At 38.6% G+C, this 26594-nt stretch overlaps 1 protein-coding gene across 2 annotated transcripts in view; it reads right to left on the bottom strand.

Annotated features, from left to right (window-relative positions):
* LOC136337775 (3-oxoacyl-[acyl-carrier-protein] reductase) overlaps positions 1-19081 on the bottom strand; it is a 115353-nt gene extending 96272 nt beyond the window's left edge. The window contains exons 1-5 of one of the 2 annotated variants that reach the window (XM_066279551.1): positions 18777-19081; positions 16011-16131; positions 15146-15282; positions 12036-12170; positions 1605-3341 (exon numbers count right to left, since the gene is read on the bottom strand). In XM_066279551.1, coding sequence (XP_066135648.1) covers positions 3163-3341; positions 12036-12170; positions 15146-15282; positions 16011-16131; positions 18777-18918 — 714 coding nt within the window. In that variant the 5' untranslated portion in view covers positions 18919-19081 and the 3' untranslated portion in view covers positions 1605-3162. Of the gene's footprint in view, positions 1-1604; positions 3342-12035; positions 12171-15145; positions 15283-16010; positions 16132-18776 lie in introns of those variants that run through there. The other variant, XM_066279560.1, reaches the window with a different exon arrangement.
* Between the last annotated feature and the right edge of the window lie 7513 nt (positions 19082-26594).

The raw sequence follows: 26594 nt of genomic DNA, 5'->3' as shown, positions 1-26594 counted from the left end.
AAATAAATAAATAAAAAGATCACACTAAAGACAGAATTATTTACCTTGAAGAGCTTATATTGTAGTCAAAAGTCAAATTAATATAAAAAATTAAAACTTATTAAATCCTTTTCACATGTTTTTCAAGTTAGAATAGTGGTATGATTTCTCAGTTTGCACACACTTCCATTCTGAAAGCGTGGGAAAATGTTTCGGCAACGTTAGGTTAAACCTCTTGTGAATCCAGAACAGTCTTCTCCCTTTATTCTACATAACAGAAGCATATAAAGTAGATCAGTGGTCCCCAACCCCCAGGCCGCGGACCGGTACCGGTCCATAGAGAAAGAATAACTAATTCACATTATTTCTGTTTTATTTATATTTAAGTTTGAACAATGTTTTATTTTTAAAAAATGACCAGATTCCCTCTGTTGCGTCCGTCTAAGACTCACTCTTGATGCTTGTCTCAGTCACGTGATACATTTATCTGTCCCACCCTAAAGGCCAGTCTGTGAAAATATTTTCTGACATTAAACCGGTCCATGGCCCAAAAAAGGCTGGGGACCACTGACATAGATGATCTTCTCTGTACCAATTATTGCCCCCCAAATAATTTATTTTGATCTCTAGAAAGCAGTTAAAATACGGTCTCATAATCTGAATATGAATAAAAGCAGCACGCATTTTTAAACTTTCCATACAAAAATTTTAATATACTGTCTTTAAGAACAAACCATTTTTTTAAATGTGCTAAAACACAGGACAGATTATGGCTCATAAGAGTCACAGAGCAGTTACAGATGAGACTTCGCGTTAAGAATTCATTCCAGTTCTTGAATCTCTGAACATAAGCAACAGCTGGCTACTTATTTAGGCAAGTATTAAATCACAAAATTCTTCCAGGTTAGTGGAAGCGGGTGGAAAATTCACCTGGAATGGAACAGTGAAAACTTATTTTACCAACTCCAAGCTCTCTCTGCATATCACACCAGCAGCTTGAAAGGGGCTGGGGGTGAGGGTGCAATAGTTAAAAGGGTTATATTTTTTAAAGTGTCAATATACACACTTCAAGTTTAAACCTATCCCTAAGCTACATTTTAGTGTCATCAGTTGCTTTCTTCCTGATCACCAGTCAAATCAGTCTCACTGATCATTTCAGGACATGAGGTGTCCAGAGAAGGGAATTCAAGCCTGAGAGGATGTCAAATGAGGCCTGCAGGTGAGACAGCATGAGAAAAATGGCCTGCTCTGTCTGCAGAAACTCTCCTCGCTTAGAAGCATCAGCAACCGCATTGGAAACCATCTTTAATGTTGCATTTCCTAGATGTGCCTGGGACTGTTAATGCTTGACAAATTCTGTAAATTACCATGCCTGCATTTAGTAGACAATTTGGTTAATAATACTAATTTAATTCCCATTTAACTGGCTTTCTCACATCCTAAATAAACTCTTGTAAGTAAAGAAGACTATTTCAAAGATAAATTCTAAGATAATAATAAATTCATTTTTAAGAAACCTGCAATCTTAATTTAAATATAGATTTTCCTTTATTACATTTTAATTTTATTTCATATTATTACTCTGCATTTATTTAGTATATCCTATTCAGGCTTTTTGCACTGACTTTTAATGTCAATTCAATCTGATTATATAAAATAATGTTCAGCTCCAATAAAACTATAAAAAATCTTTTTATACTTTTTAAAACAGTAAATATTTAAAACATTTTTACATAACAAAAATCAGTAAGAATCCAGTAACATTAAAATATCACTCTATTCTCCACAAAATAGTTCAATTCAAAATAAATGTTCCCTGTTATTTTACTCTCAGTTTGCATCTTTGTCTCTATTTCAGGTATTTTCTTCTAAGTCTAATGCTTTTGTTCCTTGTAATGACACCTAATTTGTTGTTACTGCATATTTATCATTTACAATTGTTCTTAAGTAATTAAGTATGTGCTATGTAAAATTTTAGGGTAAGAATCATTCAAAATACTCTTTTTAAAATGTCGTTATTTTTATACCATTTTTAAGTAGCTTGCTCTCCTGAGTGTTTTGTAGATTAAAAAAATACTTCTACTTTCTAAAATGATGAGATCAATTTAGAAGATATTAAAACTTAACGTAAGAGTTGCTGTTCATCGCCCCTGAGAATTTCTATAGAATGAATCAACTGTACCACACTTACGTTTCTAGACTATTATGCCCCCCTGTTCAACCAGGAGCAATGGCACAGGACAAAAAAACAGATTCTAAACTCATGTCTGCACCAAGCCAATACGTTCTTGTCAACCGGTATAGTAACTGATCATTCAAGGCACATGAAAAAGAACACAATACTGTATTTAACTTGAGCAGGGCTGTTAAAGTACTGACAGCTAACCAATTATATACCCTATAAATATCTTATTTTGGCAATGGCCCACAAGGTTAACGTCTAGAATCAGGCATCCCCAAACTACGGCCTGCGGGCCACATGCAGCCCCCTCAGGCCATTTATCCGGCCCCCTGCCGCACTTCCAGAAGGGGCACCTCTTTCATTGGTGGTCAGTGAGAGGAGCACTGTATGTGGCGGCCCTCCAACAGTCTGAGGGACAGTGAACTGGCCCCCTGTGTAAAAAGTTTGGGGACCCCTGGAATTCAGCCTGATATATAAAATAACTCATGAAAATTAAATTTTATAATTTTCCACTTTTGAGACATAATATATAATTTAAAGTAATACATGCTTATATCACTTGAAAAATGTTTATATACTAAAATCATTATAGTCTATAACAGTGGTTTTCAACTTTTTCCCACTTGGGGACCAATGAAAACAGAATTATTTCGGGGACCACCATGGCAGAAATCCCCCAGAGCATAAGCAAACTGGACTAAGATCACTGGGTCTCTAATCTTCATACATTAGGATGGTGAACTCTTTTGGAGACTGACACGAAACTTCTGGCAGACTGGTCCACAGACCAGCAGTTGAAAACACTGGTTTATCTGGTACAAATCACTTAGAAAACACAAATCAGTCAGACATTATTCTTTTCAGATATACATATAAAGATGGAAATCAACATTTGCAGCATGAATAGATTTGATTAGCAAATTCACCATGTAGATATGACTGTCTAATCAATAAAGTGTGCCCTTGAGTCTAATCACCATTATAACCAAGTAATCTGTCAATTATATTACGAGTTGTAATCCCCCATCCACAACCAGAACATGCCCTGTGATATATGGCGATTCTAAAAGAAACACGACGGCGTGGGCCACATCAGTAGGTTCTCCAAATCTCCCAAGAGGGATATTTTTCTTTAAGTGCTCTTCTTTCAAGTCTTTCGTCATATCTGTATGAACAAATCCTAAAAAAGAAATGTTTGTTTAGTAGAAAAGGGGAGACACTAAAAAAATTTGCTCTATTTTAAATAAAAATAAATCTGCTCCAGAAAATTTGAGGTTACTAATAAACCCTGTTTAGGAAATAAAGAGTTTTGCTGGTAATCATGTAACCAAGTCTACATTTCCATTCACTTTAACTCAATGAACATTTAATGAACACTAAAATATGATTCCCAAATATTTGGCCCAAGTCATAGCACAATGTAAATAGGTATATATAAACATGAATAAAAATTCTATTCCTTGAGGAACCTATAATTTGCAGAAAACAGTCACTTGCACCCCTAATTATAAAATAAGGAAGTCTAGTGAATATCCCTATAGATGTATAAAAGTACAACAGAATTTATTAATTTCTACTTGCATATGGTAGAGGGGTGGAAGATAGGGCAGAGGAAAGGAAGGCAATCCAAAGGTGGTCACATGAACTGATTTGGCACTATGACAAAAATTAGTTCCATTTGCTGTTAAGTAGGACAGCTGATGATTAGAAAGACTAGTATTTCTACTCTTTTTTTTTTTTATTCAGTAAGAGGAGGGGAGGCAGAGACAGACTCCCGCAAATGCCAGGGCCACCCAGCAAGCTCACTAGGTGGCGATGCTCTGCTTATCTGGGGTGTTGCTCCATTGCTCAACAATTAAGCTCTTCTTAGCGCCTAAGGAGGCAGCCAAGGAGCCATCCTCAGTGCCCCGGGCCAACTCGTTCCAATCGAACCATGGCTGCAGGATGAGAAGAGAGGGAGAGAAAAGTGGGAGGGGGAGGGGTGGAGAAGCAGATGGGTGCTTCTCCTGTGTGCCTTGACTGTGAATCAAATCCAGGACATCCACACACCAGGCTGACATTCTATCACTGAGCAAACCGGCCAGGGCCAACTAGTATTTCCAATATTCATATTGAAAAAAAAAATCTTAAGGCGATACCCAATTCTGATAGAAGTATACACAGAAAAGTAAAAGTTTAACATGGCATTGGTGTATGCAATAAAGCTTGCAGAGAACATGTTCTAAACTATGAAGTTCTACAGTATATAAGTACTATATAATATATTAGGGGACTAATCCTAACAGACTCATAGAGATATGCCAGCACTTTAGTCTTACTAATAAAATCTTGTGATTAGTCTGAAATATATAAATACATATTATTAATAATATATTTAATTTATATAATCAGTATTCATGATTCAATCATTTAAGCTTCAAAAAGGGAAGCAAATACTTCTCATAAAATGAATAACTAGAAAAATATAAAATTTTAAGTTCATAAAAAGTAAATGGATTAAAAGACAGACATGACATGTGAAGTAAAAATTTAATGTACAAGCTCAAAATTGCTGTTCCCAAATTAGCTTGTGTTAAAATTAAAGTCTTTATAACTCCAACTATAAATCAATCTAAATACACTGCTATTGAAAATCAGAGGTTAAAAATGAACTAAGCACTGCGTTAAGAGTCAGCATTAAGCACAGTTTATTATGCACTAATATGTAATTATTTTTCTTTGCCTTGGGTTTTCACTTTAAATATCCAAACATTTCCCTAAAAGTCTTTGGAGAGCTTATCATAAATTTTTCTATCATGAAGCCTATGACAATGACAGATTTATTAGGGAAAAGTTAAATGTCTTTCATTAAGAAACTAGTTAAATAAATCATGATACATGCACACAGAAGAACAATATGCAGGCATTAGAATGATTCCATAGAAAGGAATTTAAAATAAAACATTTAACAAGTAGGTTACAAATGAATTCAGTTACACTACTATTAAAAAGATACAATCTTCCAATTATAAAATAAATAACGGATGTAATGTCCAGCATGGTGACTATCATTAATACTCTACTGTATATTTTAATGTAGCTAAGAAAGTAGACCTTAAAAGTTCTTATAACAAGAAAAAAATTTTAACAGTGTATGGGGACAGGTATTAACTAGACTTACTGTGGTAATCATTTCCCAACCTATGCAAATATGGAATTGTTATACTGTATATCTCCAAGTAATATTATGTAATGTGTCAATTTTACCTCAATAAAACTAAAAATTTAAAAACATATACTAATGACTAAAATATGTATCTACAAAAATATTAACAGTGATTATCTTTAGGTACTAGAATTAAAGGTAATGATTATTTTCTCCTCCATACTTGTCTGTGCTTTCCTAACTGTCTACAACAGATATATATTATTTTGGGGTTTTTTTTATTTGTTTGTTTTCTATTTTTCCGAAGTTGGAAACGGGGAGGCAGTCAGACAGACTCCCGCATGCGCCCGGCCAGGATCCACCCAGCATGTCCACCAGGGGTCGATGCTCTGCCCATCTTGAGGCGTCACTCTGCCGCAATCAGAGCCATTCCAGCACCTGAGGCAGAGGCCACAGAGCCATCCCCAGCGCCCATGCAAAGTTTGCTCCAATGGAGCCTTGGCTGCGGGAGGGGAAGAGAGAGACAGAGAGGAAGGAGATGGGGAGGGGTGGAGAAGCAGATGGGCGCTTCTCCTGTGTGCCCTGGCCGGGAATCGAACCCGGGACTCCTGCACGCCAGGCCGACGCTCTACCACTGAGCCAACCGGCCAGGGCCTATTTTTGTATTTTGATAAAATGTTACTGAAAAAAGATGCACAGTACTAACTTCAGATATCCATAACGAGGGCCTGGAATAATAAAACAATTTTATATTGTGTTTAACTGAAAAATTACATTATGAAATAAAATCTCTACCATGGTATCTTACCACATTTAAAGTCAGCAACATTTCCTTCCTTCCCTTTCATCTTTAAGAACAATGAGGTAGCCAGAAGGAAAGCAGAAATAAAAGCAGCAGCTGACAGAAACAATGATAAAACTGGATGACCAGCCTTGGTATAATTTTAAGTGAAATGCCGATGAAACCTCATCTACAGAGAATAGTCAATAGTCAATAAGCAATCCAATCATCTCAAGAACTATCATTGGGCTTCCTTGATATACAAAGTTTAATGTCTTTAGACACATTTATTTTCAAAGATGCCTCAGAGAAATGTATTAGAAAAAATAAATTCACCTAACACGTTAAGGAAGTTGAATGAATTAAAATTATAAAAGTATCATTTAAAGCTTGTTTCCTCCCAAAGAGTTCATGACACAATTATCCTTTACTCTTAAGGTCATTTTGACTTTTAGAAAAATTGGCAAAAAATATTTCCCCACTTATTTTCAAATTTTGAAAAACTCTCAGCAAAAAAAGAAAGAAAAAAAGAAATAGGAAAGAAGGAAGGAAGGAAGGAAGGAAGGAAGGAAGGAAGGAAGGAAGGAAGGAAGGAAGGAAGGAAGGGAAGGAAGGAAGAAAGAAAAGGATAAAAAGTATATATAGAGAGAAAAAGAGTGTGTGCTTTTATCTTAAGAAAAAAAACTCAATAAACTACAGTAAAAATGGTTTACTGAGAGACCTTGCCAACATGATGAACAAATTCTATTCTCGACTTGTAATGGGCTCCAGTGACTTTTTCTCAAGGGCAGCATTATGTGGTAAAAGACCTCTAGTTTAGGACACACTATATGAGATTCTGTTCCCTACTCTGCCACAACTATCAAAGATTAAGTTATGACCTAAGCAAAGGCGTATACTATCTAAAACTATATGGCTGTTTCTATATCATAAAATGAGTGCAGTGGATTGAAAAACAGCTGATTTGCTCTGCTTCTGGGTAGACTGTAGTTCTGAAGTGTTTGTCTTTTTGGAGACAAAGAGTAAGGCCAGGCCACACAACCTGTGAGAGGTCATTGAAAGTGTTTTCACCTTGAAAAAGGGGCAGATCAACATAGAATAGGGTATGTTATTTAAAAAGTGAAGCGGCTCTATATGGAATCAACTCCAAGATACACTGGTCTATAAATAGAGAGAGGTACAGAAAGTTGTAAATGGCATGACACAATTTGTGTTTCTTAAACATACACACACACCTTATTGTTTTGTATATAAATGCAGAGAAACTAGCTCACAGTGTTGCTTTTGAGAAAAGGAACTAAATGAGGAGAGAAGACTGTCCCTCTGTGCCTTTCTGTACTTTTGAATGTTGTACCATGTTTGTATTAGCTATTAAAGATATATTTTAAAGCAACTACCCACTACAGTTTCAACTGATCAACAGTTTCTCATATACAATATTTTCTAACCAATAAGATTTATCCATGATGAATATTGATATTTAAAGCAAAATCAAAACTTAGCAAGTAACTGATCATTTAAAAAATTAATAGTATTATGAAGGAAATGACAGCCTAATTTAATACTTTCCCTGTTTCTTGCTTTTCATGTTATAAGGTGCTTTTTAATTATTTTCCTTAATTGAAAACTCCATTTGAAGGTGACCAGAAAAATTGATGTAAAAACTTATTTATTAATTCTGTATTAGTCAGGTCTATTAAAATACCTGGTGAATAATCTGGTTATAATTACTAACAAAAATAAAGTTAATACATAATCCATAGAATAAATTTAATTGTACTATCTCAATTTAAACTTTGTTTCTGACCAATGAAGCATATTTATACTATGAGACCTGTTAAATATATATAGCCAATTAAATCTAATAAAAGTCAGCTTATTAAACAGCCACATCATTAGCAACATGATTTTTCTGTAGTAAAATTGTACTGGAAAGATTTTTAAGAAAGATTATACATACAAACACACTTCCATAAAACTTCCCTTAGCATACAAACAGGATTCCCATTATTTAGCCTGTTGCCTTGACAACTAATTCACTAACAAAATTAAGCAATCATTCTTCAGTGTTTCCATAGCATCGTACATGTATCTTTACATTGATTACACGGCATTATAATTATCTGTTTACAGGTCTGTCTTTCCCACTGTACTTAGGTCCTTGTGACAGAACTATCTTATTCATTTTTGTAATTTTGGAATCTAACCCACCCCTTGCATATAGAAGACACTCCAGTAGGTCTGCTGAATGATTCATTATGAGCTAGGAACACTTCCATTATCCCTTAAACCATCAGCTTTTAAATCACATGAATGAACTCTTCCTCCCCCACAACACTGCAATCCCTAGAAGAGAAGGAAGGAAATACATGCAGCCAAAACCATAAATGATTGCTCCTCCATGTGGACAGATGAGACTGATACTACTGCTAGTCAGGCTGCAGAAAGCACACACAGGTGGGAAGCCATGACAAGATGACACAGCAGCTATTGGATGGTACTTATTTATTTACTTATTTAGGAATAACAGATATACTGTATCTAAACCACAATCAAACAAATGATCATGGATTTGGAATGCTTACATTTAGCTAGTCACTGACTAAACAGTGAATTGGGATGAAGGCACACTATACAGCAAAAGCGCTATCAGAAGGTTTTGACTGACCATCCCTGATACCTGCTGGTTCAGCCTCAGTGCAGAATAAAACACCAACTCTAGTGGCCAAGCTGCAGTCACTAGTAACTTGAAAAAATGGCAAAAGTCGGCTTTTGCTGACTTTTTCTTAAAAACAAGCAATTATCTAAACAAAATATCTGTTCTTGATATAGGTAATCAATTCTTAAATACCCATCTATAGTATGCTAGGACAAAAATTCTAAGGCTAACTGGCAGAGGTATATGAAAACACGTATTTTATTCAAAAGTCAAGTAAATATGTAACCAAAATTCCTATCACAACATCTAATGAGTGATAATGGTCAATATAAGATTTAGCACCTTTTTATTGCCCTCTTAACTACCCCACGCAAGTTTAACAACTAGTAATTGGGCAAGAGGCAAATACGGCCATTTTTTAAGCTTACCTTAGCTGGAAGTAAAAGATAAAGCTTTTCCTAACAGTCCTGGCATAAACCTTCAGCAAGCCACTGTCTCCTAGGTTCCAGTCTTATAAACTATAAAAATGAGTGGAATAAATGATCCCCAAGATCTCTTCCAGCTCACATTCTTTCTTAATCAAAATTTAAAAATAATTATTTTAAAGAAAATACTAGGTTCAAGGAATATTTTTATAGCACCAGTGTATTACTTGATTCTTTTCACAATCGTTTTAGAACTATTCTACCCAGATGGCAATCTACAAGGACCAATTAAGAGGCCAATTAATGGCTCCCTTCCTAATAACTACAAAAAATTAAAAGTTTCTTTAGCCTGTAGCAACCTGAACTATAATTCTGATCATTATGTTTTAATATTTTCCAATTACCAGTTACTCACAGAACAAGTTAATTGGCTTTATGTTCCATTTAACTCATCAATATGTTCAAGTAATGTGGATTACCCAAAGTCAGCATAATAAAAGAAACAGGTGCACAAAACCGTTCCCTTGACTCCTTAAAGGGGCTCTGACTTCTGTGTACTTAGCTCACATCACACTTGTATTGTCTTACAGGTGAATTGCCTCTCCGTTGTCTTGGCTTTTACGTCCTTTTTAACAAGAACACAAGTGTTCCTGATAGAGGCCCTACAGGAGGGCAGCTCTATGGTAAGTCTCACCTGTGACTTCTATTTTGAAAATTCACTAAACAGCCACCTCCCTAACCATCTTCACTGTCGGCCGCTCCCAAACACGTCTCATTTTAGAAGGCTAGTTCCTCTAAGCAGTGCCTCCTGCATACGTGGTAGAATGCGCTGGGGCCAGAGTGCGAGTGTGTGCACCTCCCTTACAACGCACAACCAGCTTCCTCCTCCTGTAACATCGCTCAAGGAGCCTCCACTCCTTCACTGACCAGGCTGTGCCACTAAACTCACTATTAAAATCTCAGTACTCCAGAGAGTGACTTCTAAAAGATGCTGCTTCCTCCTCAGTCTGTGTAAATGTCTTTTTTTCCCATCAAATTTTTCTTTATGTTCAATTCCTAACACGAATCTTGGATAGCTCTCTGGGGTTCCATGAAGTCCAGTGAAAGGTACCTTGTCTATTTTCTAAAGAAACATTACATGACCTCAGGCAATTATTTTTCTATACAAATACTGACTTTCTGGAGTAGTTAGTGTATCAGTTATTGTACATGGCTGCTTTGTCAAGTGTACAAGTGATCTCACCTGCATGTCCCTCTTTATTTCTTCTGGTTTGTACTGTTATTAAAGCATACAGTACATCTCCAAGTTACAAACATCCAACTTATGTACAATTCGTACTTACAAACAGAGTACTATAAAAGCTATTGGTAATCAACTGCAGTTGGACATGAGTAAAAATGATATAGTTACTCGACTCCCGTGGCAAAGAACTAACTAATGACGACCTTATGGAACTAGAGCAGCAGATGATAGCAATTAGGGAAACAAACAGGGACCAAAACATCCAGAGCAGAAACAGTTTTCTATAAAAGAGTTATCTGATATTCTCTGCCTCGCTGAAGCAGGAATGGCAAAGTTAAAGGAGCAAGATCCTGATACAGAGAGGGAGGTCCACCAAAGCTTACTGCACAGTTACCGAAGGCCTCAGAGGCTGCAGGCCATTGATGCTGAGAAGAGAAAAGCTCTGTACAAACCTCCCCTGATGCCTACTTCCAGAAACTGGCTCCAGCAGCAGAGTCAACCCTGACTCTAACAGCAGTCCCATCCTCTCCAACAAGTCCTTCTGCATCACCCAGGATAGCGTGAGTTTATATTTTAAAATGTTTCAGTATTTACATGCACAGAAAGGTAAAAACAAACACTATGTTAAGACAGAATCTAAGCTGCATTTAACTGGTGAATGTACCCGTGCCCACAAGAGCCTATCTTCCTCGTACCTGGGCACTGCCTGGACAGTGTTGTAGAGCTAGTCTGGTATTTCCAATATAAAGCTGTACTGTTGCCTGACCTGTGGTGGCGCAGTGGATAAAGCGTTGACCTGGAAATGCTGAGGTCGCCGGTTCAAAACCCTGGGCTTGCCTGGTCAAGGCACATATGGGAGTTGATGCTTCCAGCTCCTCCCCCCTTCTCTCTCTCCTCTCTCTCCCTTTCTGTCTCTCTCTCCTCTCTAAAAATGAATAAATAAAATTTATAAAAAATCTTTAAAAAAAAAAAAAATTAAAGCTGTACTGTTTCCATCATAGAGACATATGCAATGTATTTAGGTAACAGAAGCATTACTTGGAAAGTTCTGCTTTGACAAACTGACAAAGTCTAAATTAATTAGCAAATATTGTGAGCAGTAAGTCAATAGACCATCCTAACAAGAAAAGAACACTTTAAAATAGAAAGGTTTTCCAAATGTATACAATTTGGAATTGGTCCAAAACATACATAGTTTTGGACCAACATACCTATATCTCCTCAGCCCAACCCACCCACCTGAAATTCTTACATTCTTAATTTATGACTGATTTTTAAATGAGAAGTTTCTGTTGTGGTTTTAGTCAGGGAGGAATCATTCAGTAAATAACTACTACGTGGTTTCTGCAAACCGAGCAGCCTGGCATCACTCCCGGCCTCCTCCTGAGGCTGGTGCACAGCCCGGCAATGCGGCAGGTGAGTCCTGGCAGGGCACACTCTGCCCTCCCGCATGTCGCTGCCTAAGAGGTGAGTGTCAGTGCAGCATCCACGTCCCTGTGCCAGTCCTCTGAGAGCTGCCTGGTGGTGCTGACGCACGGACAGACACAAGACCAAGCTCCGCGATTATTGTATAAAGCCGTAAATATACATAAATTATGTGCAAGGATAACTTTTCACTGACCTGGTGCAACCACGTTCACTCTGATTTTCTTTCTTGCCACTTCTTTAGCAAGAGCGCGTGAGAATCCGACCAGTCCGCCTTTGCTGGCGCTGTACACACACTGGCCGGCATTGCCTTTTAAACCAACGACACTTCCTAGAAAAGAAACATGAAAGCAAACTAAAACCAATTCACTGGGTTATTTGAATATGCAGACACTTTATACTAAACAAAGTACAAAACATTTTACCTTGTCCTTTGCTAAAATGAGGAATTCTAACCATTGTCATTTGAATAATAAGAGTCTGAATCTGCTCCAGAAAAACAGAAAACAGGATTTGAAAAATGCTTATTTGAAACCTCAAAAGCCAAACATGGTTTGAGAATTGATCCCTTAAGTGACAGAAACCCCCTCTCATCTTTGACTAGATCAGCATGATGAAATTCTACAGTATTGATATAGGCTTCCCGCAGGAGAGATTAAAACCAGGAAAAGTCGGATAATGGCTTGTTGATTTTATGATTCTACAACATAAACATAGGAAAAATTCCACCTAAAAAATAGTTCATTTGAAGATAAATTTCACTAAATTACTGTCTATCTAAGAAACGCTTCAATGACAAACTTTTAAAATCGCAATTCAGTTACGTTCAGTGATTTATTATAACTTGTATCGCCCATTAAAGATTCTTGGGGGGCCTTATTTATATAAATATGAAAGATTACTTATAATTCAAATATCAACTATATGCAAATAAATTCACGCAAAACATAAGTGGGGAAGTAATTTTCTACACCAGTGACCCGTACTTACGATATAAAAATTAATCAAAAACCTCACAAAATTTTTGAAAAAGTCATTGTATTAGAAAAAATTCCAATACATATTTAATCAACAAATCCAAGAGTAAAATATTAATCTACATGATATATGAATGACAAAGGACAGGAACAGGGAAGCACAGAAAAAGAGAAAAGAGGGGTCACACAGAGGAAATTCCGATGGACAGAGAAAGGGGTATTAGGAAGACACACACACACAAGAAAAATACAGGCAAACAGGAAAGGTCACACAGGAAGCTTTGGAATCTTGGGATGATGCCACATACTATTGTTCTTCTGGTCAAAAGCGGTAATATCTCCAGATCTTTGCTATTGTGAACAATGCTGCCACAAACATGGGGGTGCATTTCTCCTTTTGGAGCAGTTCTATGGTGTCCTTGGAGTATATTCCTAAAAGTGGGATAGCTGGGTCAAAAGCTTTGGTACATATATACTATGGAATACTACTCAGCCATAAGAAATGATGACATCGGATCATTTACAATAACATGAATGGACCTTGATAACATTATACAAAGTGAAATAAGTAAATCAGAAAAAAACTAAGAACTATATGAATCCATATATAGAAGGGACATAAAAATGAGACTCAGAGACATGAACAAGAATGTGATGGCAACAGGGGGGAGGGGTGGGGGGAGAGGGGAGGGGGCGAAGAAGGAGAGAGGGGTTGGGGGAGGGGAGGCGCACAAGAAAACCAAATAGAAGGTGACAGAAGACAATTTAACTTTGGGGGAGGGGTACACAGCACAATCGAATGTCAAAATAATCTAGAGATGTTTTCTTTCAACATATGTACCCTGATTTATCAATGTCACTGCATTAAATTTAATAGATAATTTTTTTTAAAAAGCGGTAATGTCTAAAATATAAATTTTCTAAGAGCTTAAAGTAGTCCTTTTGTAATAAGATTCTATTATTTTTAAATTATCTTTTTATTTATGTTTAGCACAATCCTAAAGTTTTTCATGTATACAAGAGAATAATGAGAGTTTTTAAAATATATCTAAAACAAAAATATTTTAGAGTTAAACAAATACACCCCTCATTATCGGGTGATATATTCAGGCCAGCATACCAACAGCTTACAAGAAGAATGTTACATCATATCTGGCTGAGTTAGAAAGCAAAGGTCAACTCATTACCAATCTTTTATAAGAAAACTGATCTCATATTTTTAAGGGTAAATGTCAAAAATATTCTAATGCTTACTAGCACAGTATTCTTTTCCCTTCTCATTTTCAAAAGAGAAAAACCCTACATTCTAGCTTGGAAAGTCATTTCCTATATTAAAAACAATAAGGTCACTTACTCAATGAAGAGGTATCTCCCTTTTGTGGCTTTTTAAGGAATTACCACTTAAAGTTAAAAAGCAGATGTTATGCTAATATTTTCAAATTAAAATTTCAAGTTATTTTGCATTTTAAGGTCTGGAAGCACATATTACACAGGTTTATCTGCCCTGTGAGGCAAGTGAACTGAAGACTATGGGTTACTTCTATCCATGCCAAAAAAAACCCCAAAACTGAAAAAATTAGGTTTTGTTGGGGTTTTTTGTACTGATTTTTAGAGAAAGAGAAGAAGAGAGAGAGTGCAAGCAAGAGAAAGAAACATCAATTTTTTTGTTTCAGCTATTCATACCATCATTGGTTGATTCCTGTGTGTGCCCTGATTGGGGATCAAACCCACAATCTCAGCATGTTGGGACAACACTCCAACTCAGAGACCTGGCCAGTACCAAAGTTCCTCTCCGAAGAAAGCTTCCTCTTAAACCTCTGAACTAGATTTATCAGTGACCCAAGGCAGCTGCTCTCGACATCATTTTAGCCCCCAATATCTAAAATTTTTCAATTCCTTCTCCATATTTTAAAAATTAGGTTTAACATAAAAATCAGGATGTCCAATTTCTCTTACAAAATCAAAATAGCTGATAAAACTGGGACCACATGTGTGCACAACAAAATTCTACTGGATCTGGGCTGTGGTCGCCCTGCCATTCCAAATGGCATCTGGACACCAACGCTGAGCACCTTTAGTTCTTCATCACATGGCTTGCACTGTCTAAATATAAGCTGGTATCAACTCATTTAACACCTAATTGACCACTACAAGAATGTGAACTTGAGATTCCTGTTTTACCCATTAATCATTTAATCAAATCCTTTTCTTACAGACAATAAAACGACTCGTTTCATCCAAGTTTCACACATGAACAAATTCCAATTTAGTCAATTACATATTTTTACGGCTCCGGAAGATAATTACAAACCACAAAGATGAGACTCACCTACATTAACAATAGATCCTCTCTGTTGTTGAATCATCGTTTTCATGGCAGCTTTACAGGTCAGCATGGAACCCAAAAGGTTAGTATGAAGCTGAGTTATCATATCTTCAGTTTTTGTTCTTACTAAAAGGCTGTCTCTTTAAAAAAATTTTAAAAGCATGTAAATTAAAAAATGGTATAAAACCAAAACATCAAGAAATACAAAACATTATTACTGAAAAAAGAGTATAAAAAGTTGTTCATATCTGAGTTAGAATATCTAGAAAGTCCCATTTTAAACTTGGTTTGAGAGGTACTAAAATAACTGACAACCAGAAAGAGTCGAGTTGAAAGTGCCTTCCTGTCCCCTCTCAGGTAGAGTGGCAAATGTTCCTAGCTGTGAAAAGTAGTACCAGGTAGCCAAAATAGCTTAAATTAACCAAGCAATTTCCATGCTAAGCCTTCCTTGTTTAGCAAAAAGATTATTACATTAGTCTGAATATTCTGTCTCAAGTGCACCATAAAGTTAAAAGAATACCTGCTCTGATTCCATTAATGTTAAGTTCATGAACTGACAACACTGATTTAAGATGACATAGTCAGAGTGGTTTCCTATAGGAATATTCATTGGGAAACTGAGAGCGCCTTCTGAAGGGCTGGAAGACTATATATAGCTCAACATGAATGTTGATTAAAACCGATCCAACTGAACCCTTCATGAATTATCTCAAATGAAGGAATGTATGGATTGACGGACCACATTTTAAAATACAGTTTTTATCTCAATTAGTGGTAAAAACAAGTTAATTATCATATTAACTCATACTTATCAAAGACATTTTAAGAAAAAAATAACATTAGAAATGTACTTAAATTTGTGACAAACCTGTTAATTCCAGCTGCATTTACCAAAAAGTTAACGGGACCTAAATTTTTCTCCATCTCTTCAAATGTCTTTTGAACATCACGTTCTTTGGCAACATCACAGCTAAATGCCAAATGACCACCTACACAACGAAGAATAGGATTACTTATATATTGTAACTTGAATTTACAAATTATTCAATTTATATTTGTTAAGCACCTACTATGAGCGAGGCCTGTGCAAACCCAGAACCTAGAGACAAAAGATGACTGACATGGGTTCCTGCTCTCATGAAGTTCAGCCTAATAAGACTAAATTGAGGGCAGGTGGACAGGACCAGGAGAAATGAGGTAATACTACAGCATGTCAATCTTAAAACTTGTGTTTTGTTTTGTTTTTCAACTTTTCAATTTTTACTGAATTCACTGGAGTCACATTGGTTAATAAAATTATACAGGCTTCACCTGAAACCTATCTGTATATTGTGGTTTTTTTTCTTTTTCTTTTTCTTTTTTTTTTTCTCTGAAGCTGGAAACGGGGAGAGACAATCAGACAGACTCCCGCATGCGCCCAACCGGGATCCACTCGGCACACCCACCAGGGGCGACGCTCTGCCCACCGGGGGCGATGCTCTGCCCCTCCAGGGCGTCGCTCTGCCACGACCAGAGCCACTCTAGCGCCTGGGGCAGAGGCCAAGGAGCCATCCCCAGCACCCGGGCCATCTTTGCTCCAATGGAGCCTTGGCTGCGGGAGAGGAAGAGAGAGACAGAGAGGAAGGAGGGGGTGGGAGTGGAGAAGCAAATGGGCGCTTCTCCTATGTGCCCTGGCCGGGAATCGAACCCAGGTCCCCCGCACGCCAGGCCGACGCTCTGCCGCTGAGCCAACCGGCCAGGGCTATATTGTGTTCTTAATCAACAAAAAGTAGAACATTTTTTGCGTTCATTAACACTTTATAAAACTCAGTAATATATATCCCTTTGACACTAATCACATCTCGACTCAACAGTCTTCTGTGCTTTATATCCAATTTTTTTTCCTGGTCCTGCTCTGCATATAATCTCTAGAGTTTCATTGTTCTTTTACTTTTTCACTATGACACATAAATTATTATTATTATGACTACTCTTCAAGCCTGACCAGGTAGCTGTTAAAAAAAAATTAAAACTACAAACCATGAAAAAAAAAGTCTTTTACTAAAAGCAAATTTTATTTACCTTTTCTTTAATGTTCACTTTTTATAAATGCTTAAACAAAAAAAAAAGTGCACTTCAATGCGCTTTCTTTAATAAAATACCATTTCAATGCTCTAAAATCTACTTTTTTTTTTTTTTGGCTCATCTTCTGGCTGACTTTGCAGAATAGTTCAAACTAAAAGAAACCCCTCAAGCCTTTGGTAACTGTAAATCATTGAGAAGTCACACTTCCTGGGTGTAAAACCAATCAGTCGCAGAACATGATTCAAAGACTTAAAAGGCTCCAAAGCATCCTGTGTCTCACTCTTGGCTTTCATTTGAGGAGTTCTTGAGTCCACAACAACCCTTGTAATCTCAACCAACAGTTTTAATATCCACTGATGGTTTGGGTTGACTCTGTAAGGACATTTCTTGTCTCCTTGTCAAAGTAACACAACGGCAATGAATATAAGCAGCAAGAAGCATTCACTGAATTTCTGATTTTTAAATTATGTTGCTTTTTTCTTTTAGAAACTCTAATGTTTTCTTAATCCATGTAACCAATTAGGATAAACCAATATGTAATGTTATTTAAAGGTCACAGCCATCACCTGCATCTCCAGGCCTCTTTTTTTCCCCAATTCCTCCCTGATAGTAAATGAGGTGCATCTGTCCATCCTAGCAATTAAACAAATTACAGCATCTTACTATCTTTCAAATATCCCATTTACCCTATCATCAAGAGGCTTAAATTCACAAAACAAGTTACTGATCCATTACTAATCAGAAAAAAAAAATTGAGGTTTAAATGCAATCAAAAGGAATTTGCCAGGACAAATCACTATTCCCCATTTGTGAGTCACTAAAAGCATTTAATAACTAATCAAGTGCTTATGCGGGTATTCAAGCAAACCAGGAACACCTCAAAACTGGCTGGTACTCAAACGTCTCCCCATGGAACAGTTTTGTGTATCCACACTCAACCAGAACAGCACTCAGCAAAACTGAAGCAAGTCTTTTCTGCCTGACACGCCTACTGAACTCCTTGCTGCCCAAACCTGCCTCCCAGACGCCGGCGATCTTGCACCACGGGTGTGCACTTTGCCCTACATAAGGAGTTAACCGCCTGGCCTGTGGCGGTGCAGTGGTTTATAAAGCGTGGACCTAGAACACTGAGGTTGCCGGCTTGAAACCATGGGCTTGCCTGGTCAAGTCACATAAGGGAAATGATGCTTCCTGCTCCTCCCCCTTCTCTCTCTCTCTTCTAAAATGAATAAAATTTAAATTAAAAAAAGAAGCTAACTGGCCTGTGGCTCTCTCCTTCCAGACGCCAACCCAAAGCATGTCCTCCAGGCTAGCACCAGGGAGGTGGGTGCTTATTAATGGGGCCTCACAAGACTTGGGTCGCAAGGAAAACCCGAGGTTCAGACCCTGCTGCGGGCAGCCTGGCAGGAGGACTCTACGGGGACAGGCGGTACAAGCTCAGTCTGCACGCGGGACGGGCGCGCCTGCACGTGAGCAGCTGGATCGCCCAGACCCGCCCGTTTTACGAACGAGGAGACTGCGGGCGCTTGGACCACATCACGCAAGCAGACAGCTCCAGCTCCGTACCTACCGCCGAGGTCACCGGCGGCGGCTTTGGCCACTTCCAGGTTTCTGGCGATGATGGCCAATCGGTAGCCTTTCTGGGCCATTAACTGGGCCACCGCCCTGCCAATGCCCCGGGAGCCTCCAAAGACAGCACAGACTTTGTTCATCTCGGACTAGCGAGTCGCAAACTCGGAAGAAAGAGAGCTAGGAGTGCCAGTCTCTTTCCAGATTCGGACTTTTATACCATGGCCGCTATAAAGAGCCCAACAGCCGCGAGAAGACGCACTACTCCACCCCTCCTCTTGCCACCGCACCCTGGCCATCCAGGAGGCTGGGAAGAGGCGCTAAGAGTGAGGCATCAGCGCCGTGACGTCAGCGCGCACGGGCTCCCGGGCGCCACGCCCTAAGAGGACGCGGCCGCGAAGGAGCCAGAGTGTCCGAGGACCGGCCGGAAAAGAGCTGCGCAGCATCCTGGGACTTGTAGTCGTGGTGCAGGCGGGTTCAGGCACGGGCGCGCAGCCCTGTGAGAAATGTACCCTACACGCCTAGGGACCTGGGAGTCAAAATTAGAGCTCCGGTGACCAGCCTCTCCACTATGCCCGGAAGTAATGGGGTCGTTAAGACTCTGGACTTTCTGTTTTACAATCAGCACAGTCCCTATCAAAAAGAGACAAGTTGATCACCATAGTTTGACTATATAGGCATTTATAGCAGGATTTTCTACTGGTGTGTGGGCTGTCGGTGCCCCTTACAGAGCATTGTTCCAGGGTCAACTGTAGACTATTCAGAGATCAAGTGTCTGCCCTTCAGCCAGTGTTTGTCTTTGGCCAGACTGGAGATGCCCTACCTGTTGAAGAAGTGGTCCCCAAGTATCAGACTCATACCGAAAACTATCCTACCTGTCCCCTCCCCAAGTTGCCTGAGAAATGGGCCCCACCGGATGTTACCATTCATCTAAAATGTTATTGCAAAGGCACATGCCCCATCAGAATCCCATGTAATAGGAGCTCAAGCAATGGTAATTGAGTGATTGAATACTGCAGGATCCCTAAAACAAGCATCAGCTGCTGCAAACAAAAGCAGGTTCCTGCAATTCTAAAGATATGTGCTGAGTGCTCTTGAGAGTTAATAAGCTAAAAATTGAGCATTTGTAACTATTTTACTGTAAAAGGAAGCGTTTCTTGATATTTCATTTGATATTGTTCAGCAAAGGGTACACCGTACTTATTACTACTAAAAACACACACAACCTAGCATAACAGGACTAAACATGAAACACTGGTTTCATAATCATGTAGTTCAAAATCATACAGTACAAATTGTATTTACTCAAAAAATTAGATTAAAAGGAGAAATAAAGAGAAATGCATGGAAAAGCTGGATTTGAGGACTGGATGCAGAATAAAAGAAAGGGAAGTGAAAAAAATTAAGCAAATTAACCCTTTTTAAAAAATATTTTTATTCCACCTAGATCCAAAAAGGATTGGAAATGACTTGCAAAAATATTTAAAAATATGTATGAGTAAAACCTCATGCCCAATAATAACTACTATTTTTTTTAAAATGTGTGTGTTAGGATGTGGAGAAATTGGAACTTTGTGCACTGCTGTTGGCTGTAAACAGTGTTCCTCAAGGCAACTATGGAGTGTGGGGAAAATGGCTGTGTTAGGCTTGCTCACGGGTTTACCAGCTGCCATCTCTTTGCCTGATTGGTGTGTGGGTGCAGAGCAGCACTGTGTGTGCCTGATCTATATAAGGCTGCAGGTGCTTTCACTAGGCAGCCATTCTCCCAGATGGCTCTCCCGCCACCGTGAGGTGCTGTTTCCCTTGCTCCCTTGCCCTTACTCCAAATAGTAGGTTTTCCTTTGTTTACTAGCTCTTTCTCTTTTGTTGTTTATTTGTTCACCTCTCTTTGCGAGCCTCCAATAAATGGGTAATGGCCTGATGCTTCCCGGCACTGCAGTTCCTCTGCCCAAATTCAATGGGAACTTGCCTGGCCTCGGCCACCGGCATTACATAGAGCTACCATATAATCCAGCAATTCCATTTCTAGGTATTACTCAAAAGAATTAAAAACAAGGTTGTAAAGCAGTATCTGATACCCATGTTCATAGCAGCATTATTCACAATAGCTTACTGTGGAAGCAACCCAAGTAGCCATCAAGGGATGATGGATAAGCAAAATGTTACACACACACACACAGGAATATTATTCAGCCTTAAAAAGTAAGAAAACTGCAATATGCCTCAACATGAATGAACCGTGAGCACACTACGCTAAATGAAATAAACCAGTCACAAGAAAGATGAATACTATATGATTCCACTTATATGAGGTGCTTAGAATAGTCAAAGAGAAAGGAAAGGCTGGGAAGAGGAATGGAGAGTTATTATTTAATGGGTATGATGTTTTAGTTTTGCAAAATGAAAATAGTTCTGGAGAGAGATTGTGGTGATGATTGCATAACAACATAGATGTGCTTGATACTATTGAACTGTACAGTTAAAATGGTTAAGATAGTACATTTTATATTATGTGTATTTTGCTATAATTGTAAAAATTGAGGACAATGAGAAACCTCTGCAATACAAATATTAACAATGACAAGAATTCTGAATACAGTTTAAGGTTTGTTAATGGGACTGGGCTTTATCCCTAAAGTCTCTATAGTGATACCATTATTTAAATACGGTGATTTAACAGCACTTTAAATATTCTTTTCTCTAAGTAGTTACACAACAAACTTGACACCAGCTTGTTTTCAATTTTTGTAACTGGCTTATTTTTATCATTTCCTTTAATTTTGTCTTTTAATTAGATAAAACATTTCATGCTTCTTAAGTGTAAATCACAATATGCAGATACATTCAAAAAGTCTAGCTTCCTTCCTTAACCCTGTTCCATTTTTTTCGTACCCCTACAAATTGTCGGTTTTGGTAAGTATATTTTTTCTATTCTTTCTTTTGGAAAATATTAGAAGATGCATATATCTTTCCTGTTTCACCCTCTTTCTTAAACAAACACTGTACACTGTAAATATTGTTCTATACCTTGCTTTTTTCAGGGTAATATATCTTGTGTACTGAGATCCTCCTCTTCCTTTTCACAGCTGCATAGTCCTCCAGGATTCAGATTGTGATCAGCAGAATTCTAAAAACCCCTCCCAAGGTTTTCCCCTCCCCACCCCAGCTATACAATCAAAGACTTATCTAGTAACAAAGGTGAAAGGAATTTAATGATATAATTAAATCCCAATTCATCTGGGAAAGCCTAATCTAATCAGGCAAAATCCTTAAAAGCACAGCATTTTCTCTGGCTGGTGGCAGAAGAAGAAAGCCAAAGACATTTGAGGGGTGAGAGGGACTCGGGCATGGGAAGTGTTCTGTCGGCCTCGAGGGAACAAGCTAACGGCCATGCTGTGTAAACTTGTAAACTGCTCATTGAGACGGACAGCGTCAGGGGCTAAGAGCAAGCCCCAGCTAAAACCAGCCAGAAACCGAGGGCCTCAGTCCTACAGGTGCACGGACATGGGTCCTGCTAATAATCAGTGAGCTGGGAAAAAGACCCTGAGCCTCATATTAGTATTGCAGCATCATCCAACACCTTGTGAGGCATAAGCAGAGCATTCAGCTACACAGACCCACAGAAAGTGTTAAATTAATAAATGTGTTGTTTTTGAAACATACTGGAGTAAATAACTTTAAAGGGTTGGGGAATCACCCCCTACCCCACCCTCCAAGGCCAGAACAGTAGCATGAGGTCAGTGGAAAAGCTACACAAACATATAATAAGAATACATTCAGTACTAAGGGAGAGAGAGATGCCTATGCGATTCCAAGTTTCCTCGTGGCCAAAGCAACTAGGGAAACCTGATTAGTTACAAGTAGCAATATCTATAAGAAATTCCCACTCCTGTGCAGCCGGCAGATCTCAGCAAACTCTCTTCTGCATACATCCTCATAAAGAGCATAGAAGCATTACAGTGGACTTCGCTGTCATGAAAAACAGTTTATTACAAGGCTGTTTTTATAGCATCCAATTTTGGAAGCGGAGGACAGCACACTAAAGCGGACTTTACTGAAAGTGAATACAATAGGAAGCTAAACAATATAAGCAAACGTTCAGACACAAGAATGACTCTGTTTATCAGAACCAATGAGGAGATAAACCTGATTATAGGAAAGTTGGGATGGTGCTGGCGTATAGTAGGCTTTAAAGAAGATGCGGGCATTAAGTGGGAAGGCACTTTAACCCCAGAAGTTACGAGATAAAAGCAGCGTTCTAGAACTAATAGTGATATCAGGATGGGTTGGACAGAACTTGTCTAAACCCCTCTCTCGCTGTCCACTTGTATGCAATCTTGTCAAGAAAACTGTTTTAGACAAATGACCAATATGAGGGTCACCCTAACTGTCAAGTGTATTCCTGGCATCCAGGATCACAGGGCACACCAGAGAGGGTCAATCTTTGTGAATAGTTCTATTGATTTCAATAGGAAAAGGGTGATCTTTTTCCTACAGTTGTTATTTTAGCAAAATGCATGGTTATTTAGATCTATTCCATTTATTTAGATCTATCTGAGGTCATTAATACACAATGTGAGGTGACATTCAAACTTCTCAAAGTCTCCCAATTTTTCTCACTGTGTATCTACAGTAATGGTTAGGTTGAGCTTCTTTTTTTTTTTTTCAACACATACTTCAGTATAAACCCCAAGGCTATTATTTATTTATTTATCCCCTAATTGCAAATACCACTGCTGCCCAGGGTGAGAATACACTCATCACAACACATCCACCATTAGGCAGGAGAGGTGAGTCAGGGTGAGGTCTTCCCAGCCCCCTGATAAGTAAGCTGAGAGGCTGTAAATTACACTGGGCCTGCCCTCCACAGCAGGCAACAGAGAGAGCCATTAGCACAGTCCACCTTCAGTCTTCTCTTCTCACCTCACATGTCATTTCGGTAATATTTTGACCATATTTCTCACTTTAATTTAAACTAACACAAGACTATATTCCTTCTTGATGCCGATAATAATCAGAGGCACGATAAAAATTCAGCATGCATAAGGCCCCTTAGCTAAATTTTTAAATATACACACTCTGTAGTATTTTTTTTTCGTGTTACAAAAGGAATACTATTTGCTTGCAAAAAATATTTTAGAGAAAACTATTTTTTAATTTCAAAAATTAATTGAAAGCATTGTGTGCTTTTAAATGGGTAAATTATAGAGTATGTGTATTATACCTCAATGACGCTATTTAAAAAAAAATTATTTGAAAGCCAACTGTCCTAGTAGATGAAGTTTGACACTGCAGCAAATAGGAAGTGGATAAAACCTTTCACAAATATTTTTGTCATAAATTAAGATTTATAATCCCCAGGAATCCTAATCTATAGGAACACTTATGTGTCAGGAATGAGAAACCCACCGTACCCAGCCTGCATGTGGCCACCGTAGCTGCTCAATGCAGCCCACGCTCTCATTGCAGGTAAAAACGATCAGAATGTTGCCTCAGTGTGACTGCGCAGGTACAACTTCTGGGATGAAAAGGCAGTGTTGGTTTTCTTAACATTCTTCGTTCCAATCTGCTGGGTAATCTAAGTGGTAAGGAATGCACTTTTCCGCATTTCCCAAAGCGTATTTCATTTTGAATGAAAAATATCCGTGGGCACCTTTATTTTGTTGCCCAAGGAGACCTTCTAAACATGCCAGCATGATATACTCACTTGCTTATGGCAAAAACGTGAAATTTAATCCAACCCACTCTCACACACTCCACAGAGCTCTGCTGATTCTCCTTCCAAAACATCACTCCAGCCTTTACCCTCTCCTAAAATTCCCTGTCCAACCTGTGTTCAGGCCTTTGGGCCTGAATGACTAGTATAGCTGGTCTGCAGGTTATAATCGGCCCTCAATACCACCACCAGAGGGCTCCTTCTAAAATACAAATCCAATATTGTCACTCGCTTAATAAAACCCTGCTTTAATATAAAAAAATAAAATACAATACAATAAAAACATCAAGCCCAGGATAAAGCAGAGTCCTCCCTGATCTTGTTGCTGCTCCAGTATTCTCTCCTAACAAATTCTTCCTACCCCTCACCCTCCACACTTTTTCCCATTGACACATTCTCTTCTGTACAAGGTACTTGGAGTCCCCCGAAGTGACTTGTTCTTTTCCACCCTCATGCTTTTCCAAACAAACATTGTCTTCTTTACCTCTAATGCTCTCACTTCCTGTCCTGGTGAAACCCATTTCCGCCAGTGGAAGCCCTTCCTGACCCACAGCAGGACATGCTGATGCCTTCCTTTATCTCTCCTTGTCTCAGCTGTGTCTCCAAGTCTGTCTGTCATGATGGGATCCTGACCTTAGAATTCAAGGATCTCTGGGAAGATAATGAATACTCTTCAGGGGATCTGTGAACATAGCCACAACATCATGCATTTATTTTAAATGAAGAGTTTCTGGACAGAGGGACCACTTCTTTCACTGGGTTCTCAAGGGGAATTTCCAGCTACAATGGTGAAGACCTGCCTGTAAGATTGTGAACTCTTTGAATGCAGGCACAGTAGTTTTTGCTTCCCTGTTTGTAGTGCAGTTTCTAGGGCTTGTGAATACTAAATACATCAGCTAATAGATGAATAAATGAGTGAATGAAATAACTCAGTTAAAAGGAATTTATTGCTAGGGGCAAGAACCAGTTTTGGATATGGCTATTATCGTAATAGACCTGGTTCCTGTTTTCACTGGGGAAATAATCTGGCTAAGAAGAAAGACATTAAACAATTAATCATGCAATTGCTATTTACTTGCAATAGTGGGAAGGCCTATAAAAAAGAAGTCCAGTGAGGGGTTTGAGGTCAGAAAAGGCTTCCTTGAGGATGTAATGTTCATAAAGTAAATAAATACCAACTAAGCAATATTACAAAGAACCTCTAAATCTCCAGTTGGGATAAATGTGTATAGACTGTACTGTGTCCACCCCAAGATTCATATGTTGAAACTCTAACCCTCAATGGGAATGTATTTGGAATAGAGCATTTAAGGAGATAAGTCAGGTTAAATGAGGTCATAAAAGTTGTCATAGTCCATTCTGGTCTCTATAACAAAATACCATAGGCTGGATGACTTATTGACAACAAATGTATTTCTCACGGTTCTGGAGGCTGGGAAGTCCAAGATCACGTCACTGGCAGATTCAGTGTCTGGGGAGGATGCTCTTCCTGCTTCACAGACAGCCACCTTCATACTGTAAACACTCATAGCAGAAGGGGCAAAGGAATTCCCTGGAGCCTCTTTTATAAAGGCACTAATGCCATTTATAAAGACTCTGTCCTCATGCCCTAATCACCTCCCAAAGGCCCCACCTCCTAATACCATCACACTAGGGGTTAGGATTTCAACATAGCATTTGTGAGGAGACATAAACATTTCATCTCTAATGTATATGAGGTCCTGAGCCCATGGGACTGGTATCTTATAAAAAGAGGAACAGATACCAATGAGCTCACTCTCTCTTTTACTCTCCCCCTGTGCAAACACAGAGGTAAGGCCGTATAAGGACATATCAAGAAGCCAGCCATCTGCCAGAGTGGAGGAGAGCTCTCCCCAGAAACAAGCCCGGAGGCTATCTTGATCTTAGACTTCCCAGCCTCCAGAACTATGAGAAAATAATGTCTGTTATTTACACCACCCAGTCAGTTGGACTTTGGTATGGCATCCCCAGCAGACTAATATAACGGGTCATTTGCTTTCTTCTCCACTACAACCAAGCTGCAAAGCACTGATAGATAATGTCATGCACCACTGCTGATCATCTGAGTTGAGTTGGGAAGAG

Source organism: Saccopteryx bilineata, chromosome 1, assembly GCF_036850765.1.
Source record: "Saccopteryx bilineata isolate mSacBil1 chromosome 1, mSacBil1_pri_phased_curated, whole genome shotgun sequence".
Taxonomy (NCBI): Eukaryota; Metazoa; Chordata; class Mammalia; order Chiroptera; family Emballonuridae; genus Saccopteryx; species Saccopteryx bilineata.
The sequence above is the reverse complement of the archived record's forward strand: the minus strand, read 5'-3'. Positions and strand labels throughout refer to the sequence as shown.